Source organism: Stomoxys calcitrans, chromosome 5 (assembly GCF_963082655.1).
Source record: "Stomoxys calcitrans chromosome 5, idStoCalc2.1, whole genome shotgun sequence".
NCBI classification, from domain to species: Eukaryota; Metazoa; Arthropoda; class Insecta; order Diptera; family Muscidae; genus Stomoxys; species Stomoxys calcitrans.
This window is the reverse complement of record NC_081556.1, coordinates 86527699-86549598: the sequence shown is the minus strand read 5'-3', so window position 1 is coordinate 86549598 and position 21900 is coordinate 86527699. Positions and strand designations below refer to the sequence as shown.

Sequence of the window (21900 nt, the reverse complement as noted above, 5' to 3'; positions counted from 1 at the left end):
TGTTCATGAGCAAAATTTGCAAATACTAATGCCACTATGGACATACACCAAAGTTGTTGTGCGTTCCAAATACTCATTCACGTATGCGGTAATTCGGCCCCAGATATAACACCATCACACTATTTCGCTTGAACTTCATCAGGTATAACTTTCTTTTCAATAAACTCAGAAGCAAATGCTTTGGTGTAATGAGCCTTCAATATAACAAATATCATACATGTGTCATTTCTAGTTTGACTTATATATCAGAGTGAACTTGGTAACACTTCGTGTCGTGCCCGTATTCTTCGGCGCTTGCTTATTTACTACCACCATCTTGTGAGATATTAAAAGTCCAATGGCCTTTTATCGATTGTGGGTCCCTCAGAAATCGCTTTACCGGTGACCTACTAGTCTCTAGATATCTCGGAGCTTCCGTATCAAAGATTGTTGGAAATATGCCAGAATAAAAAACCTTCTTGTTTTGTGCTACTTTATTTTGATTGTTTCATTTTGTTGTTGAATTGATTTGTCCAGCTAAAACCAATATAGGGTTTGTTTTTGTTTCTATTTAAAAAATGATCCACTATTCGTCTCAAGAATGCATGCTTGTACCATTGCACAGTTCACTTATTAGTGAGTGGTGGAAGCATATGATCTTTTTGGGCAAAACAGACTGATGATGGAGTTTGGTTAGTTTCGAAATCGCGACATCTGTAGCCCGCCCAATGCATTAATCGCAATCACATTTTGCCTTCAACCTTTAAAAAAAGCATTTTTATTTTGCTTTCTACTTTAAAATTTCTATTTTTAAATAAGGAACAAAAATAAATCCTATATTGGTTTCAGCTGGACAATCCAACATCGTGAATGAAAAACTTTATGGGGCTTGGTGTCTTTTATGTCTAACGTTCGTGGGAAACCTTACTTCTTTGTGAATCATCTGACTTATATTTTGCAGTTCATACAGCTCGAAGACCCCTTGCGCAAGTATAACATTGAACTTCAATCTCAAAATATTGCTCAGTCAATATCGAATATATACTTTGCTATATGACTTATTAGTTTGAGTAATTTATATTTCCATATGAAGAGCCAACTGGTCTACAATTGACAATTTTAATCGTTTCTGTATTATAAGTATTCTAATAGTGTAGATAATAGAAAATCCTACCATAAATGGCATGCATTTAAATTAATTATACCCACAGAAAGCATTTATAATAAATAGTATTTTAGCTAATTTTATTTTTTTGGTTTCGATATGAACTTCTTCGTTATGGGGAATTTGGTATATTCCCATGATAAAGATAGTTATCAGCTTTTTTTAAGATTGTACTTGAAAGTTTTATAAACGATTTTAAAGAACAAAATTTTATGATAAGAATTTTGTAAGATAAGTAAGAAAGAAACACGCACTATATATCAAGAAAAAATATTTATATATGTAATAAAATAATAAAAAAGAAAATTTTTTAATAAATGCTAACTTAATTTTATATGGCTGAAAACAATGTCTTTATATGAATAGGATTTAAACGTTCCATGGCTCTATATGCTTCACTGTAAAATCGAGCCACTTAACGTTGACATTTCTTTGTTTATCTAATTATTTAAAAAATGGTTAGGTTAGGTTAAAAAGAGGGTGCAGATATTAATTTGCCCCATGCCACTAAGGACATACACCTAAGCCAATAAGCGGCTTGTTGTGCGATCTAAAAACTATAAAGTAACCTCCAAAAAGAAAATGTTAAGCTAGGAATTCCGTGCTACTTACAAAATCCTTAATTGTTTTCAATACCACTCCCCTAAGTTGGTTCATGTATGGTATTGTGTCTCCCCCTAAGTGTCGGTATCTGTTAGACGCGAAAGCTGGGCAATGACATAGGAAATGGTCCAACGTCTCTTCATCTTCCCCGCATGCCCTACACATGCTATCACTTGCCGCACCGATTTTTTATAAGTGAGCTCGTAGTCCTATGTGTCCCGTTATGATACCAATAGCTATACTGACCTCCTTCTTGCTTCCTTTCAGTAATAGCCTGTTCTTCTCACGGTCTGGATTCCCCCATAGGATTTTCGCCGTACTACCGACTGTTTCGCTGTTCCACAATGTTGGATGCGCATTCGTCGCCCAAGTTACGTTACTATTGGCATGATCTTTGAAGAAGTACGGTCCAATGATGCAACCAGCCCATAAACCGCACCAAACTGACTTTTTCTTCTGGCTGATCTTCACTCCAAAATCGACAATTCTGTTTATTTACGTATCCATTGAGCCAAAAATGAGCTTTGTCGCTCAGTGAAAGAAGTGCGCGATGAACTTTCTTAACAGAGCACGCATTTTGATAATAAAATTCAATAATTTGCAAGCGTTGTCCGTTTGTAAGACGATTCATGGTTAAATTATAGACCAAACTGAAGATATTTGACAGCGGAACAAGACACGGTAAAAAATTGTCCTTTAGAATTCATCTCCCATGATTTATTAGTCTGGGGCCGAAGCACCGCATACGTGATCGAGTGCGCTTTCGTATCAAATACAATTGCATTTCGTTTTTGGTGTTGTAGCAGTTTGTTGTGTTCTATTTTTCCCAGGAACTCTGCGACTAAGATGGGGTGTGAGTCGAGTGGGTCTGGCTGGGCAGTTAAACAGGTGACGTGTATCGTGCGGTCCCTGGTTACAATCGGGACATACATCTTGCACGTCGGCATCAATCCTTGCACTGTAGGAGTTGAGGCAGTTACATCTGCCGGAACGTAATTGAGCCAGAACTACCCTGGTTTGCCGGGGTAGGTCAATTTCTTCAGGTGCAATGGGAGGCGGTCGTTCTCCAAGGACTACATTCACCAGGTAGCCAATTACCGCATCTGCTACCGTCTCTGCATGAATGTTGTTTAGACCTGCTTGATATGCCGCTTGATCTAAAGGTTCTCTCTTGTAGCGCTGACCTTACGCTCCAGATCATGTAGATTTACCTTAAGGCTTCTGGGCGGTGGATATCTATCCACAAGATGATGATTTGGATGGTTTCTGCGATAACAGCCCAAAAGGTATTGCTTAGACAGCATGTAGTTATGTCTACGCACTGGTAGAATCTTTGTCTCCTGATGGAGGTGGTCCACATGAGAACTGAGGAGACAGCCCGTCGCAGTTCGGAGGGCGGCATTCTTACAGATCTGAATATTATACCACTGCGTGTCACAAAGTTGACGAGATCACACTGGCGCTACATAACTTACCGCAGACCGGCCAATAGCTTTGTACGTGGTCAACAAGGTTTCTTTGTCTGCACCCCAAGTGCTGCCGGCAAGTGACTTGAGGACCTTGTTTCTACTTTTGACTTTATCGCAAATTGCTGTGGCATGTGGGTAGAATGTCTAAGAGCTGTCAAATGTGACGCCAAATATTTTGGGACACTTGATGGTGGGAATCATTTCCCCATCGTCCATCACATTCAGCTCAGTATTCACCTCACGCGTACTTGTAGTGAACAATGTGGCTGAAGATTTGGTGGCAGATATCTTCAGATTTCTTGCAGCGAACAACAATGGGTGTGGGGCCGTTGCCATGATCGCACAATCGTACGTATGATACGTATGATACGATCTCTATGTCGTCTGGAGGGGGTGGAATGGAGGATAGGTAAAGGTTAAACAATGCCGGAGATATCGTATTAATTAGATGTTATTCAAATGTAAGAACGCGAATGTTTGAATCGATCATAGTTTATAACAAATTCAATGCAACAGTGGTATAATATCCATTAAATTCGAGATGAAATTTTAATCGATATGAAAGCGCCAAACATCACGTATGCGGCATTTTGGCCCCAGGCTTTTTTTTGAGTTCATCGTTATTAAATTTAAATTTCTTTCACAGTTTAGCTAACATGGCAAAATTTAAGCCCTAAACTCATGATATTTTTCAGTTTTGGACTTTTTTCTGCAAGTCTATAAATTAACAAAAATAAAACTTCAATTTACTTTTAGGTTTATTTTTGTGAATAAATTAATTGTATTTATTTATGTATTAATATTTGGTTACATACATTACATACATATATGTATTGGTGAAATACGTAAACACAAGAGTCTGTTTAACCAAGTTTTCGCTGAATTAAATCTGTATTTGAGACTATGTATACATAAATACTACACTGACAACAATATGTTTATCTAAATTAAGTGGAAATGGACAAAAAGTAAATAAAAAAAAACTACTCCTATTATTTAATTTGCGAAACACACTACGGAATGCGTTTTTGTCAATTAGTACTATATATGTATGTATGTACAGTCAGTTTAACGTCCTATTAATAAAAAACGAACAATTGAATAACGACCAAAGACAATTACGTTTCAATTCAATCACTTTTCGGTTTCAAATCATTTAGGGTAGGTTGTAGAAACTCTTCTACAATAGCCTCAACCATGCGATTCAAGGTGTCCCTTAAACTTGGCCAATCCTTTTCCTCTGGCTTGGCACACAATTCAGCATAGTATTTTATTTTTGGCTCGGTTCCACTGGTACGCAAAGTAATGACCAAGCCATTTTCAAAAGAGAACGTTATCATTTGTGTACTGGAACTGACTGGTAAAGTTGCCTTACCATCCGGTTGGGAAGTGTCTACGCCCGTTGTTAAGTCTCTCACATGCTTGATAGCAAATTCACCATTTAGTATAGATTCGGGATAAGTATTTGGTTTGCCATTTTGGAAATTACGTAGGCGTTCGAAGATTCTTTTAATTACGGGAGCTTTATCACAAAATAGGTACGAACAGTTTGTGCAATGATATCCATATGTTTCATAGATTTGGCGTAGTTTTTCGTTGAGGGTGATTCCTTGTGTTTCTCTGAGGTAGCATGTCATTGTGGCAAGATGAGTGGCAGCGCTAACACCATCCTTATCTAGAACAGAGGTAGAGAACATAAATCCTATGGCTTCCTCAAAAGCAAACAGCACTTGTTTGCCCTTATTTAACAGTTGTATAGCCTCATTTCCCATCCATTTGAATCCCGTCAATGTTTCAACAAACTTGTAGCCATCGACATCTCCCATGGAACGCAAAATTTTCGAACTAACTGTACTGGCCAGAAGATAGCAATCGGCAAGATCAACATTAGGGTGCAACGCCTTATAGTTTTGTACAGACCACCAACCAATGAGGGCGCCCAATTCGTTGCCATTGAATACCTAAAATATTAAAAAAAAAAATACATTAAAAATTTGGATGATTTATTAAACTGATTGTATTAAGATAAGGAATATTTGTGGTGCGTCATGCGTTCATCCAATCGAACATATATTTACAAGTAAACATTTGCAAAGTTGGCTGGGCCGAATCTAATATACCCTTCCAAATGGATCGCATTTGTGAAGATCTCTTCAAGCTTTCTCTTTAATGCCAGAAACTACAACGTATAATGGAAGGTCAATCCCATGGCAGGCGGTTGTACGTACCGGATTGACCCCATCGGTTCCTTCATCGGCAAGGGCTGTCGCCTCAGTGTGCAACACACTGCTACAACAACAGTAATGGAAGGCCAAGCAATAAATCCAAGAATGTTTTTTGTATATTTTGAAAAGATTGCTTGATGTAGGTGCACCAGAATTCAAATCAAATAAAGGTTTATAAGGCTATGGATCAAGGCATACTCTTGGAGTTCATATGAGAAGCCATTGTTCAAAAGGGCATCATTTCCTATGGGGTAATCTAGACCGGGACAAGTCGAGGCGGATACTGAGAGAACATAGGAAGGAGATCAGTACAGACTTCAGTGTATAGACGCGTCATATAGGATTAGTGAAGACTTCAGTGTATAGACGCGTCATATAGGATGGGGAAATCTCTTTAGCGGGAGGTCAATTTCACCCGGTAGCTATTAGCCGCATCTGCTACCGTGTCTGCATGAATGTTGTCTAGACCCGCTTGATATACCGCTTGGTCTAGAGGTTATCTCTTGTAGCGCTAAAGCTCACGCTCTAGATCATGTAGATCTACCTTAAGGCTTCTGGGCAGTGGATATCTATCCACAAGATGATGATTTGGATGCTATCTGCGATAACAGCCCAAAAGGTATTGCTTTTGGGCTGTGCCAGTGTGAAGTCATAACTACATGCTGTCTAATGTAGTTATGTCTTCACACTGGTAGGATCTTTGTCTCCTGATGGAGGTGATCCACATGAGAACTGAGGAGACAGCCCGTCTGAATATTATTCCACTGCGTGTCACAGAGCTGACGAGACCACACTGGCGCTGCAAAACTTACCACAGACCGGCCAATTGCTTTGTACGTGGCCAACAGGGTTTTCCTGCACCCCTAGTTCTGCCGGCAAGTGACTTGAGGACTTTGTTTCTACTTTTGACATCTCAATATATTATTTTCAAGCCACCAATAGCAATTGCCTCTGAGTTTATTTAAAGAAAAGGTTATTCCTAATGGAGTTCAAGCGTAATAATGTGCTTGCATTAAAATTGGTTGGTAAACCAATTGACCAATTCGTAAACTCCCAATATGATCGTGTTTACTTTACCGAGTACAGGTATGACAATTTGATTTCAATTGATGGTCCTAGACTAAGGACATGAACGTACCAATAAAAACACGGCACCGCCACATAAAGCACCAAGAATGACTAAAAAGTCACACTCCAAAAGAATTATGATCGTGTTTACTTAAACGAGCACACGTATGACAATTTGATCCTACGAACGGTCACCCGCAGTAATTTTCGACTTCATTTGATGGTCCTACACAACGGACATGAACGTACCAACAAGACTCGGCACCGCCTCATAAAGCATCAAGAATAGCTTAAGTCACGCTCCAAAAGGATTAAAAAATATTCCAGTATAGATGTGCTAAAGAAAGCTATTGCGCGGGAATGGCCCAAAATACTGACAGATTACATTCGGGCAGATTGCAATTCGTGTTTTTGACCGACTCAGGGCAATAGTCAATGCAAAAGTTGGGCATATTAAGCAAAAGCGAATGGATTTTAATATTTAGATAACTTCCACACTCCAGAAATGTGGTCGTTGAATTGATGTTGTTGTTGTTGTATCCGTGTTTTGTACACTGAGGCGGCAGCCCTTGCCGATGAAAGACTCCATCGGGCCAATCCGGTACGTATAACTGCCATGGGATTGTTTGAATTGATAAGATGTGGGTCATGTTAAATCGCGTACATTCTTCCTCAACCTATCGCAACCTTTCCTAAGTGATGTTTCGGGACAAAAAGTCTTTAAAAAGGAAGAAGTTTCTGAACATAATCTTTTTAGTTTTTAACAAATTATGTAATTTTGAGTGGACACTTCTCTCAAATGGTGTTTGGAAAAATTAGCATTAAGCCAACGACATTCAGATAACCTGGCATGGTTTTTGAATATTTAAAATTCTAGCTAGTGTGTATAATATGCACTCTATATACTAAAATTAAGAAATATATGCAAATAGTATACAGGTATCTATTCTACGGGTATCAGTTCATCTGAGAGTGACAAATTTTAACAGTAACATAAATTATGTAGCATACATGTTGTCATTATGCGGATCTTTTACTTGTCAACAATTTATATTTTGATTGTTTTTCTTGTATGTGTGATCCACACATTGATATGTACCTAGGTACTAAAATATATAAAAAATAAAAACATATCAATCGAGGGGGTGGCTTTCGGAAATTCTACTCATTAGGGCTTGATTAAGGACAAATTTTACAAATTTTAGATTTAAGTTATCTAGGAGGCATACAAAACGATAGGGTGGGCAATTTTAAGTCTATATACCTATTATATTTCAATTTAAGATTGAATTTGATCATTTTTGTTGTAGTTCAACCCATTACGAAACGGATGCTGATTATAGAAAATAGGTGAAGCATTTTTTCCGCGCTAGATTAGGCTAGATGGACTTATCAATAGAATATATATTAACACCTATCTCCCCCAGAGAGTAATATGTATGTAAATAGCATCAGAATATTCAAAGATAAGGAATAATATTAATATATTCATAGCATATGAACATACTTATCAGTTTTATTTTTAAAAAATCCTATTATCTTAAATTTATCTGAATCATACTCATCGCTATTCTACTCGATATTGCGTTCACAAAGAAAGCAAACTTGTGGGCTATTCTGTTGAAATATATCTTTTTTATACAATTTTCTCATACCTTCCATAATCCAGTTTTTGGATCCTTCTCGGCACAGGCCAAGCGGTCAGCGTCTGGATCATTAGCTAGTATAATAGACACTCCTTCAGCTTCTGCCTTCTTAATGGACAATTCCAAAGAGCTTTTTCCTTCCTCAGGGTTGGGGAATTTAACTGTTGGGAAATCTGGATCAGCCTCCTTTTGCTCTTCAACTGGCAGTAGCAACGGCAAACATGCTTCTGAAAATGCTTTCTCGACATAAGGCCATCCAACGCCATGCATGGCTGTGTAAACAAATTTTAATTCCCCCATATCACGGTGCTTTTTATTGATTTGCAGAAAATCTTGTGGTATATGATCCAGCAAAGTTTTATAATAGGACTCAAACATTTCCTTATAGGGATCCTCCAATATGGAGCAACCATTTAAGAAGCTGGTATCCCAAGAGTTTTCTAATGGCTCCAGATTTTCCAGAATGCATTGTTGTATACCTTTGTCATGCGGTGATATTATCTGTGCTCCATTGCCCCAATAAACCTTGTAACCATTGTCTTCTTTGGGATTATGGGAGGCCGTAACCATAACTCCTGCCAAGCATTTCTTCTGTGATATTGCGAAAGGCACAAATGGCGTGGCCACCATGCGACCGTAAAGAAAAACCCGGATTCCATTCTGAACAAATATTGTGGACGATAACTCTGCAAAGCGTTTGCTATTGTATCGGCCATCGTAACCAAATACCACGCCTCTTTGGTATTCTTCAGGTTTGTACTGTTTTTTGATGTATTCGCATAATCCTTGAGCAGTTTGAACAATAACTAAATCGTTCATTGAATCGAAACCGGCACGCATACATCCTCTCAAGCCAGCAGTGCCGAAAGCCAAACGTTCTAGAAGTCTCTTTTTCAGTTGATCCCAATCGCTTGCTGCTATCAATTGTTTGATTTCATTCAGTGTCTTTTCATTGCGGTCCCATTTTAGCCACAGTTCTATCTGTTCGTCTAATTTAGCATCACCCGAATGCGTGCTCATGTTTTTGTTGTTGCAGATGGTAGCTATGCTAATTCACGCAACTTTCTTATCTCACGTAAACAGCTGTTGGTTTTTTTTTTAATTTTCTATATTTACTAGTTTGCAAAGGTAAAATTTCTTTCGTTATTTGGATCGGCCTCACTTGTTTAGTAATTTAGATTGAATTTTTCCGCGACTATGAAATGTTTCAATATGGTTATCGTTGTTTTTTATACGTAACTGGTCTTGGACAATACAATTTCACAAAATTTACTTTTAAACGTTTCAATCGAACAGTATGTATTCATGTATTCACAGACAAAAATGGAAAATATCTGGAACTACCCTCCGAACGAATGTAATGAGTCTGATGTGATGGCATTCCCGGTCCTTAACTTGCGCAGCAATACATTTTTAAATCATATGATTCCTCTCATCGATATTTGTCCCCATTCTACATTCTTTAGACGCAGCTACAAGTCCCCTAATAATTTTTATAAAAAAATAATAGATTTGGAAATTTTATTTTATTATGATTTTGAATTTACTGTATAAGTCATGGGCATATTTTTTAAATATTTCATTATCATCCAACGACAAATGCATCAACATTAAAATATAAATAATTGCACATTGGTCTGTTGTATTTTTGTTTGATGTTGAGTTTTGGCCGATCCAACAAAAAATGGCGCGAACTAGTAACATACACAAAATCAGAGTTGCATTTATCAATGATTTTGACAGATAGTGCACTCAATATATTGTTGGTGGCCAACTGCCACTACCTGTAACTGAATATATCTTGGTTGCAGGTATATGGCGCAGTCAACTAGTTTAATAAACTCACACGTCTTCCGAACAGTGCTTCACGAATTTCTACCAAAATTTAAAAAAAATCCGTCCAAACCTACCAAATGTTCTACAAATCAAAAATGCAGTATATGTACGAAACAATTAAAAGTGGTCTCATTTGTACAACAACCACAAATCATATGGTTCAATCCGCCATCTTGTCATCAAGCTGAACGGCGTTTTGCCAACGCACGCAAAGAAATTTGTGTTCGTATGTGTGTATACGTGTGCATACATGAGCAGAGAATATGCGAGAAAGATGATAACGACAAAGAGAATGCAAACAAAAAGCTGACATCTTAATAGCGTCAAACCCGGCCGGTTCTTAATAGCTGTTCGCGTGAGACTACCTATTTAAATACGCCTATAGTGAGCCGTAATTAATTAAAAAACACTTGATTCATTTAGAACAAATTGATTTATTTAATAAATTCGAAAATAATTTGTTATCTCCGCATTCAAGTCTAGTACCGACTTCATTCACAGCGAAAATGCTTATTAAATTATTGCGAAATCCGACGGACTCTATTCCTTGCCGGAACACAAACAAAAGTCAAACAACAACACACAACAAAGACAACATCATAGAAACATAGTTGATTGGTTCTCATTTCGTGAGCATTTAATAATATCGGCAATTAATTAAAGCGAAATTTGTATTGGCGCAGCGACATGTCGCCACTATTTTACTCATAGAACTCAGTACCACTCAAGATATACTTATTAACAGGTAGTGGCAGTTGCCCAACAACAAAATGTTGAGTGCACTATCTGTCAAAATCAGTGTTTAGTGCAACTCTGATTTGTTGATGTTACTAGTTCGCGCCATATTGTGTTGTTTGTGTGTCCTATGGTTCTTAACTATAATACGCACACACAACAAAAACACGTTGACAGATAGTGGACTTCGCGAAAATTTTTACTCATCTGTTTACAGTACACTACTTGGTAGTTATGTCATGGTACCACTCGATATATATTCAATTACAGGTAATGGCAGTTGCCCAACAACTAAATATTAAGTACACTATCTATCAAAATCAGTAATAAGTGCAACCCTGCATTTGTATATGTTACTAGTTCGCGCCATTTTTTGTTGTTTGTGTGTCCTATGGTTCTTACCTATAATACACACACACAACCAAAACTCGTGGACAGATAGTATACTCGCGAAAAAAAAAATATACTCAGCTGTTTACGGTACACTAACTCGTACTTATGTCAGGCTTGTGACCCACTGTCTATGTTCGCACAGCACCTTGCCGTAGTGAGGCCACACCAAGATCGGAAATGTACCCACTCCATGCACCGGTTACACCTCGCCGACACCGACCGATGATGGAGGAGGTTCTGGCAAACCAAACAGAACCAGGGTCCGAGTTTCTTTTCAATCCCGGCACGGACCAAAAGCGTGCGAAGAAGGCACTTCGGGATGTGTCTCTCCCATGACGAAAAAAGACGACACGTACACTGAGGCGGCAGCCCTTGCCGATGAGGGTTCCATCGGGTCAATCCGGCATACAACCGGCTGCCATGGGATTGCAGTGGTCCTGATCCACTGACGTCGTTATAGCAGGAAACGCATTTTTCTCCATACACAATTAGCGAGAAAATCCGCTTAATGCGTAAATATTGGGTTGCCCAAAAAGTAATTGCGGATTTTTCATATAGTCGGCGTTTACAAATTTTTTCACAGCTTGTGACTCTGTAATTGCATTCTTTCTTCTGTCAATTATCAGCTGTTACTTTTAGCTTGCTTTAGAAAAAAAGTGTAAAAAAGTATATTTGATTAAAGTTAATTCTAAGTTTTATTAAAAATGCATTTAATTTCTTTTAAAAATCCGCAATTACTTTTTGGGCAAACCAATAAAACACGGCATGTTACTATTTATTTGGAAAAGCTTTTCAAAAACTGTACTAAAAAATTTCAAATGAAAAAAACGCATCTAATACTTATAAAACAGTGATGCCAGATCTTTTCTTTGAATATTTTATCATGAACAGCGTCAATTGTCAAAATAAATGCCGACTCGTGTGTCATATCAGAGTGGAACTCGAATAATAAATAAATTACAATTTTACAATTGCATTTAAGACGAATAGAAAAAGATAATATAGCTTAAACAATGGCAGATGTTTTGGATATAGATAATGCTGAAGAGTTTGAAGTTGATGAGGATGGAGATCGTAAGTATAGTACCAAAGTAACTGAAAATTTGCCAATGTGTCTAGCTGTAGAAATTGTTCTTTTCAGAGGGTATTGTCCGCCTTAAAGAGAAAGCAAAACACCGCAAGGGTAGAGGATTTGGCAATGAAACAACGACGCGCGAAGCTATTCATCAATATGAAAGGGTACGTCACGAGGATGAGGATGAACTAGAACCCGGTCCTCAACGGTCAGTAGAAGGTTGGATTCTTTTTGTCACAAATATCCACGAAGAGGCACAGGAAGACGAGATACAAGAGAAATTTTGTGATTTTGGAGACATCAAAAACATTCACTTGAACTTGGATCGCCGAACGGGTTTTTCCAAAGGATATGCTTTGGTGGAATTCGAAACACACAAACAGGCTTTAGCTGCAAAGGATAATTTAAACGGCGCCGAAATTATGGGTCAAGCCATACAGGTTGACTGGTGCTTCGTCAAGGGACCTAAACGTTTGAAAAAATCTTCGGACAAAAGACGCCGTTAGGATTATTTGCTCATGAACTGTATTTTCACATATATGATTTAAGTCCGCGCTTTATTCCTCTTCCCATATGAATCTACAATTGAAATGACCAAAATAAAATTAAATAATTTTATAGGTACTCACGCAACGTAACAACCCAAGGAAATGTCGCAAATATAGTTAATTTAAAAAGACTCATAACATGAATTTTTGAACAAATAAACAAACAACATTTCAGCAATGTTATTATGATAAAATTGTTTGCGATAATTGAATTTTCGTGAAGGTGCATGAATGTATCTGAAAATGATGGAATTTTTAGGCGTCTTCTCTAAAATATTGGAAAATGATTATACGGGAGACAATTTCCTATCTCTTCAAGACAAAGTGGGATACAATTTTAGAGTAGCTTTAGATTGATATTGACCAACATATTCAGATAGACATGCATTTCTGAAAAAAATAAGCGAAGACGATCGAAATTTTTTTCCAATGAAAAAGGGAAGCTAGAGGGCACAAGAATAGAATATTCTTTGCGTTTATTGAATATCCCCATGGAAGTTCTTGATCTGGGCTTAAGTAAAATTCTGATCCTGACGCCTACTCTTCAATAGTCAACTCAGCCCGGAATGGCTGTGAGCACCACACGGGTTGAAACTTTGAGCTCCGATTTGTGTTGTGTCCATCGTCATAACGAGAAGCTCAGCTGGTACCTACTGGGCGCATCCACACGTTCCGGATAGCGGGATGTTTCGAATACGGAGTAGGTGCAATAATCAGCGATATTGGGTGGAGAGTCTAAGTGAAAAATCGGGCAGCACCGGCACTTGCCTTAATACTGAATTTCTATGAAATTCGATATGACAAATCGAGATTACAAAAGAGTGTTTACATTCTGATTTCAAGGCAAATGGGGATATGTACTCACATTAGAAATCGTCCAAAAATTTTAGAAAAAGAATGAGAACTAGAAAATTTTGTGTGTTTCTAAATATAAAGTTTATATTTATTATTTCCCATAATGAATATGTATAATTTGAATTATAACGACAATTTTACAATTTCTAAAATTTAGCTTTATACATTTCTAATAGAGTCGCAGTATTATTTCATTTTCTTGATATGCAACAAATGTTTTCTTAACGCTTGTTGTTTGTCACGGAAACTTTTCTTAACTTTCGATCTAGCCTTGTGACGCATCATTACGAAATTTTTTCGTTTTTGTTTTTCTCGATTGGTCTTGGAACAGTTTTCATTCTGACGACCATCCTTCCAGCCGAATTTTTCCCGATCCGATCGACCGCTTTGTACCGTTTCTAGACGACTTTCTTTATCATGTTTGCGTTTCTTATAGATCATTTCGATTTTATCAAGTTTTACAAACTCTTCACGGTCTTTCTCTAACGGACGTTTGCGCGCATTGGTAACAGTTTTCTTTAAATTGGCGGCATTAATGCGCTTAAAATCCTCGTCGGTAAATATGCGGGTAAGAGCCAGTTCTTGTGCTGCTTCTTTTTCATTTAGGATTTTGGCATTTTCCGGAAGATCTGCTTTCTTAGATTGTTGTTGTGAACGTTTGGAAGATTTTGAAGAAATTGATGATATAGAATTTTTGCGCGATACAATTTTTTGTTTTGATGTTTTGGGGACTTTCTTTGTGGAGTTTTCTTCGCTTTGCTTGTCATCCCCTTCGTTTTCACTATCATCATCGTCGTCTTCGCTTTCGGCTTCCTCGTCTTCACTATCGGATTCTTCAACATTGTCATTATCCTCATCATCATCGTTTTCGCTATCATCTTCATCAACATCCTCATCATCATCATCGTCATCTTAAAAAAATATTTGAAAAGAAATTTTAAAATAAATAAAATTTTGAAAAATCATTGACATTTACCCGACTCGGTATTGTCGTCCTCCTTCTCACTGTCATTATCCTCGCCTTCTCCCTCACTGTGACTGACATTCACCCAATCGCCATCGTGTGAATCTGTGTCGTCATCATCGCTGCCCAAATCAATAGTTTTTGAATTCTTCAACAAGGCTTCAGCACCCGGAATAGTATCATATACATCTACTTCACCATAAGCTTTGGGCTTTAGTTCGGCTTGTGCCTCTGTCAAACGTCCTCTATCCTTTTTATGCAATAATGCCGGTAGCTGCTCTCTGTACAACATAATTAAAGAACGGGCAGCCATCATGACAGATTTCTCTTTATATGTCTTGTACATGGCTAAATCGCGTAACAAATCTTCACCCATTGCTAAGGGACACCTTTGACAAATTTCTCGGGTAGCATTTAACCCTATAGCCATTACATCGCTCGAATTTCGCTCAGTAATGAAATTATTCGCTATAGTCTTTAATATGGGTTCTACAACATCGCCTGGCACCAAAGGATGAGATGCCTGGGCAGCAAATTGTAATACACGTGTCACCTGCCTTTGATGGGGTTGAATGAAACGTGTTATATAGGGATAGAATGAAAAGAGGAACAACTCGTGTATGCCAATTAGACGAGAGATAACATCTAAATGCATAAGCTTCACCTCAAACCGTTCATTATTGTTCTGCAATTGTTTGAATAAGCCCTCTGCCATTCCTTGGGGATTGTGTATCAAATGAATTGCTGAGAAGTTGAAACTTGGTGCATTTTTCTTCTTTTTTTGCGCTTTGACTGCTTGTTTTTTTATTTGCTCCAGTTGCTTCTTACGTTTTTTAGTCTTTTTATTTACGCGACTTTGTATCAATGCTCCCTTGAGGTCTACCTCCTTGTCGCTATCGGAATCATCTGAACCTTTTTCCTCTTCGTCGTGTCCCAAAAAGAATTTCAACGAGGCAACCAAAACCTAGACATATAGCTTATCATTAGTACACAAATAAAACTTCGATTCGATCTTGCATGTACAAACCTTTGTCAATTTTGAAAAACAACCCACTGTGGCTATTACATTTACCGTCTTCTCGTCATTCCATATGTTCTTTTTAAACAATTCTATCATTATGTCCACCGACATTTTGGCCGCCTTCGGATTGGCATCCTTCAACATGGAGTACATAAAATTCTGTAAATTCGAATTTAATTTCATGTCTTTATGCTTGGCGTTCATGTTTTTGATATCGGTTATAATGTGATTCTGCAAAAACGTTCTCAAATGCTTGTCCGGACAACGCAGCAATTGAAAGAACAACTCCAACAGATCCAAAGCTGGTATAAGGTTCTTATTGCGCAGCAATATCAAAGCCTTAACAAAGCAATTTCGCATTGCTGGATCCAGAGTTGTTGCATGATTCTTCAAAAGATCCACCAAATGTTGTGGAAATTGCAGGCAAACTTCAGGATAACATTGAGCCACCTACAGATAACAGGACATAAGGTACACTTTAAACTGACTAGTCTTAAAAAATAACGCTTAAGTTTGCAGCTTACCTGTGCGATGAACATCACAAGTTCATCTAACGCCTTGTTTTCCTCTGCGGGATTCAAAGCGAATACCTCTAGGCTACTGAGAAAATGTCGGTACTGTTGTTGAAACTCATCTTTATATGACTCTGGATCGCGCTTTATTAAATTTTGTAACTGCGGCAAATTATCCGGCAATTGATTGTTATGCCGTACCATTGTCTTACTTTTAAGTATTTACTCCCAGCTATGTTGAATATTTATATATTTTAAAAATTTCACTCAGTTAAAAACAGGCAATTTATTGGCCGCGTCTGAAGCACGTTTTCCGATATAATGTTTATTTTGATTACAATGACATATGACTAACAAAACTAAAAACGTTCCGAATATTAGGGTATACTACACAAAGAAAGGTAAAGGCGCGGAAGCGTGCTTTTCGTTATATGAAAAAAAATGTCCATAAAAATTTTATACGAACAAATTGGCATTGATAACACTTTTCCTAAATACTTGCGCACATTTTGTGATGTTTTGAAGAATGTCAGGCTATGGGCAGACGTATTAATTACTTTTGGCTATTCCTCTTTGTGATTTTCGTTTTTTTGGATAGAGTTGCCAAAGGGAAAATTGATATCGATTTCCCTTAATTAGGATTTATGGCGCTTTAAGACTGCACATCATGATCGTACATCGTGTGTAGTTGTAGATTACAGCTTTTGCCAAAAATGATACAGATTTGGCGGTATTAAGATGACAGATTTTTATTTGCATTCTCTTTGTTATCTTCTTCCGCGCTTTCACGCGAACAGCTGTTGATAGCCGCACAGATTTGACGGTATTAAGATGACAGATTTTTGTTTGCATTCTCTTTGTTGTTATCTTCTTTCTCGCATATTCTCTGCTTATATACGCACATATACACACGCACACAAATTTTTTTTGGATGTGTTTGGCAAAACGTCTATCAGCTTGATGACAATATGGCGGATTGCACCATATGATATGTGGTTGTTGTACAAATGAGACCACCTTTTAATTGTTTCGGCATGCATACACCTTTGTTTTCACCAATACTATTACAATGACCATACATCAGATGTGCCATGTAAACTCTGCATTAGAGAATAAAATAACGTAATCGTTAGTGCAAACTATTTTTTGTCTACAAATTTGACTACACGATTTTTGTTATAAGTTACAGAATTAAGCTACTGGTCTCACGCTCTCTCTTTCTCTTTGTTTGTAATCCGCTTGTTATGTGTGCGCTTAGTCGGCGTTCGAAATGGCTGCCGGTTAGCTGTGGAGAGACAATCAGGGCTAGGGGCCTCAACCCGCCAAATCAAACCCTGCACACAAACATCGAAAATGAGGGGGCACTGTTTTATTCACAAACTTTACTGACTCATAATTACACACAAGGGAAAACATCAACACAGAGATCTTGGTGGAAGGATCTCACGCTAGCCCACCCAACCATGGTCCAAAAAGTCCGGCACATTAGATTATGTTGGACCCCGTACACCACACCTACGAAATCACACACTTACCACATTACTCTGCCCCCCCGAATTTATAAATTTACCAACACATAACTTTTTCTACTATAAACTAAGACATATCAAAATTTATTAAGATTTTTATGGGTTTGAAAATTAAAGATTTTAAATTTAATATTCTTTTTTTTTTTTTTTTTTTCTTTTTTTATTTAACTTTCACTTACAATAATTAAATACACAACACAAAAAAAATAAAGAACAATACTGGTTAATTAGAAACTTTTCGGCTCACTCATTATAAGGCGAGACAAAAACGATAACCTTTATCCCTTGGCCTAAGACGCTGCTCAATTGGCGCGAATTAACAACTTGACCTATCTCCTAAAAGAGCTCTCTTAAAAGACCTTTTCTGCCCTTAGTTTGCTGCAGAATCAAATTACAACCAAAAGACCGGGAATTTAGTAATCCTCCTGGCTACCTTAAGCCTTATTATACGCAAATCCAAGTATTATTCTCTTCACACTTCTTTTTTTTTATCGTTACGCTATTTCCCATACATATTTAACACTAGATATCAATTATTTGTTTGTTTTATGATGAAAACTAATCGAATTTTTTTATTTTTTTTTTGTTTCCTCTCTTTTAGGTTTTTGGACGGCTGCCAGACAATATTAAAATCTCGCTTATGGGGACTTCACAGATATAGGACACAGACATAAATTGGTAAGACACAGCTTTTACCTTGATTCCGTTAACACATTGATTACAGATTGCCTTTTATTTCTTGTTTCAGGGCTGTTTATATATGGATGATCGCAGACAAAATCACACGGCTGCAGCACCTGGGTCAGGCCTCTTCAGCTCGAAGCTTACTCCGCACAACCCTCTCAAGCTGAGAAATTTCGCAGCCGCCAGCAATCAGGCACAGTAAGCTCGGAAAATTGGGGCTCACTGGGGAACTTTTCCACCAATAAAAATTTCGCACTGGCCCCCTTATGCGTAGGTTGGCCAGTGCTTATCGCCACTACAGGAATCAATTTCTATTACACAGAAGAAATAACAAAAATCACCAGTCTACTTCAGATTTTACATGACATCGCCACTCACATTTAAATGTATTTACAGCAAAACACGATCAAAATAAAGTTGTTAATGATGTTCAATATTCTATTTGCCTTTACTGACACTGACAACACAGATATATTTCAATTAAATACACCGACTTTTTTCTTAAATTCACAGAACTAAGTTCGCACTATTACGTCTCCTTGGTTAATGGCTTCTCTCTCTCGCCCTGGCCAGCTTATATAGGCCCATTTTCCTCCCGCCAAATGCCAATTTTCCAAGATCGACCATTTTCCTCTAACTTTCTTTATGCCGCATTTTCATTCTTTCTCCAAAATAAACAAATTTCCTTTGCGGCCCTCTTCTCAAAGACAGGGCCGGTATTAACTATTGTGAATGCCCATTCGGAATCAACTCTGATGCCTCCCCATTTAAATAAACGGACCAACGACTTATCGGACAGATTGTCATATCTGACGGATTCCATACATATCTAAAGTCAAACACCCACTTCCATTAAACGTAATGGAAAATTAATAACGCCAAATGCGCTACGCGTTGTAGGAAAATACCTATCAAATCATTAGTCCTGGGTTCCATGAGCAAACATGTCGCTGCGAATATAAATGACATACAAATGCAATGTAATTTGTCCCGGTGTAGAAGAACTCGTCAGCGCATGATTTCGATACGTGTTGTATCGTCCAATGGTATGCGGATGATTATCATTGGAAAATTTCGGTTCTAAAGGCCTGATTCAGAACAACGTGTAACATGCCGAAGCGACATGTCGCTGCTTCCATGACCCTAGTACCAACCCTGACTTACGCCTGAGTACACGCATGTGCCGTACCATACGTTGAACACTAACTATGGCCAACCCTGTCAACCATTCATTGGACATGTGCAGCCAACCTAAGCCATTTCCGCAAAACCTCACACGCCACCACCACGACAAACCCCATACCGCTGACGAAAATTTCCATCCCATTGGATGAATATATAAAAAAAACAAAAGGTGCCAATCATCGTCTGTTCCACCAAGGCAACAAGGTGGTGGCGTGTGTAGTGGAGACCAAAGGCGGTATCATAGAAACCCCACTCTTTGGTATTAGGCCACCCACCCCCCTTATCGGCATGACTCCCCTTCTTCTGCCTTCATGCTGTTGCCGTTCGCCCTACTGTGGCCTGCAACAAAACGTCGAGTCCGGCGAGGCATCGATGCCGAAATCGACGTGCAGGGCAATCCATCGAGCAACGTGGGGAACTCCCACACCCTGACTTGTCTCATGCCGGGCTCTACGCCGCATATGGAGGAAGGGAAAAAGGTAAGTATATTGATCCCTCATCACGAATAAGAGTGTAATTGTCTCTCCTTACTTCACAGTTATGCAATAAAGGTATAAATGCCTTGACGTCGCCGTGTCTTTGTAGTCCACCTGATCATGTCCCCGTACATATATATCCAGGCACATATCGCCCATGCGAGCCTGTCGCATCCACGGCTGCCTCAAAGGAATGGCTGTCCACGACGCAGGTAACCGCCAATGTGGCCTTGGTGTAATGTAAACGTCCTGTAGTACATCTAAGTGTATGTGTGTTTACCCCTTTGTAAATCGTGCAAATATCAAAATAATAATATCCCGAACATGCAATATATCATGTGGTCTATTCTCCTTATCCATCCCAAACCATTCCGAATCGAATCAGACATGAATGTACTCAGGAGTATGCAAATGAATCCACTGCTTTCGTAGGGTATTTGTGATGTTAAAGACTCGTCATTAGGGGATAATAATATTAAAGCGCAGGAAGTGTCATGAAATGCCCAGCTGGCCATAAAAAGGATATGTATAAACGCATGCAAGTGCGAGTGTGTGTATGTGGAATTGCTTTGGCCAAACAGACCAATAATCGAATAAGAAAATAGCAAAGGTGGTATAATATGAAATTTGTTTGATATTGTTGTTGCCATATAAATCTTATGGAACATTTATGGCTAGCGCCCTTAGTTCAACCGCGTTGCCAGTTGACAAAAAATTGCATTACGGAAGCTACTTTCAATGGCAATTGCTAATACCAGTCGCTACAAATGGGATCTTTTGCCACCACTTTCTGTAGTTGCTCTGTTTTATCAGTAAATACGCGGTGAAACTAAAAATGAAATTATTTGTCTCTTTCCCTTTTTGGTTCAAATTGTTTGTCTGTCAGTCACAAATGTGTTGGTGTTTGCAGACTTCAATATGGTCAAAATCCCCACAAATCAACAGTGTCTGATGTAAAAAAAAAACAAATGGAGACAAATCCACGTCCAGCCCGGGTTATGCATGTGCAACCAAAACAACACCGCAGCATAATCTTGAAGATCGTTGATAGTGTGGAAAATTTTTAACACAAAGACAAAATAAAAACTAGCGGGTGATAAATGAAGAAAAAGGGAATCACAGGCCATTGATCATCGCCAGACATGTCTATTTCCATTATACGGACGGCAACAAATATAAATATACATCTAGTAGGCAAGCTCTTTTAGTGTTGAAAAAACACTTACTTGATTTGAAGAAGCATTGAAGAGGGAAGCAAATGTGACTTAAACTGATCATCTGCACCGTTGGTTTATCTATTTGGTGTCGTTGTTTACTTATTTATTTTCACATTTTCTTGCTGCGGGGCTGCCAAAACGCCATGGCCGACATCAATTGAGAGAAATTGCATTCGTGCATTTAATTAGGTCATTGCCGACGTTGGATATTACAAGAAAAACACAGGTAATAATCTCCTTGAACGTACAGGCTAGCCTTCCTATCGCTGTGATAGACCATCTGATTGATGTGGCTGCGAAGTTCGTCATAATGTATAACGACGGGTAGCTTCTCGTGAATTATATCCACGAACACGACAAAAACTGTATATGTGCAACCAGGTCCTATCCGTTGGTCATGATTCCTAGTCATCAGGATGCCCGTACAAATACTTCAACAATTGGACGTCAGGCTGCAGGTAAAAAAAAACTCGCATAGTTATAGTTGCGTAGAAGTGTGTAACATCGTGTGTGTGTCTGCCCGGTCCGACAATGCCAGCATCTGGTGCAATTAACGGTATTAACGAAATAAGGCAAAGGTGGTATACTGACACCCCACAAAGTATGTATATTAGATGGATCGTTGGAAATAAAAAAAATCATGTTCCTCCACGTTGCATCACAGCAGAGTGGTAAATACTTGCATGTAGGTATAGCATTCGTTCACATGAATTCC

The 21900-nt window shown here is 38.3% G+C and overlaps 3 protein-coding genes and 1 long non-coding RNA gene across 4 annotated transcripts; 2 read left to right on the top strand and 2 right to left on the bottom strand.

Annotated features, from left to right (window-relative positions):
• Positions 1-4313: 4313 nt before the first annotated feature.
• Positions 4314-9546, bottom strand: LOC106085271 (phosphopentomutase). Its single transcript, XM_013249446.2, has 2 exons — positions 8165-9546; positions 4314-5177 (listed from the first exon to the last, which is right to left on the bottom strand). The coding sequence occupies exons 1-2, from the start codon at positions 9173-9175 to the stop codon at positions 4347-4349; spliced, it is 1842 nt and encodes a 613-aa protein (XP_013104900.1). The 5' UTR covers positions 9176-9546; the 3' UTR covers positions 4314-4346.
• Positions 9547-12009: 2463 nt separating this feature from the next.
• LOC106085265 (RNA-binding protein 8A) lies at positions 12010-12936 on the top strand. Its single transcript, XM_013249425.2, has 2 exons — positions 12010-12193; positions 12261-12936. The coding sequence occupies exons 1-2, from the start codon at positions 12133-12135 to the stop codon at positions 12698-12700; spliced, it is 501 nt and encodes a 166-aa protein (XP_013104879.1). The 5' UTR covers positions 12010-12132; the 3' UTR covers positions 12701-12936.
• Positions 12937-13660: 724 nt separating this feature from the next.
• Positions 13661-16486, bottom strand: LOC106085272 (protein SDA1 homolog). Its single transcript, XM_013249448.2, has 4 exons — positions 16107-16486; positions 15589-16032; positions 14574-15525; positions 13661-14508 (listed from the first exon to the last, which is right to left on the bottom strand). Exons 1-4 carry the CDS (start codon positions 16296-16298, stop codon positions 13784-13786), a joined length of 2313 nt encoding a protein of 770 aa, XP_013104902.2. The 5' UTR covers positions 16299-16486; the 3' UTR covers positions 13661-13783.
• Positions 16487-17812: 1326 nt separating this feature from the next.
• On the top strand, positions 17813-18743 carry LOC131998121 (uncharacterized). The gene is made up of 2 exons (XR_009398584.1): positions 17813-18301; positions 18372-18743. It is a non-coding gene; the product is annotated as an uncharacterized LOC131998121 (long non-coding RNA).
• The last annotated feature ends 3157 nt before the right edge of the window (positions 18744-21900 follow it).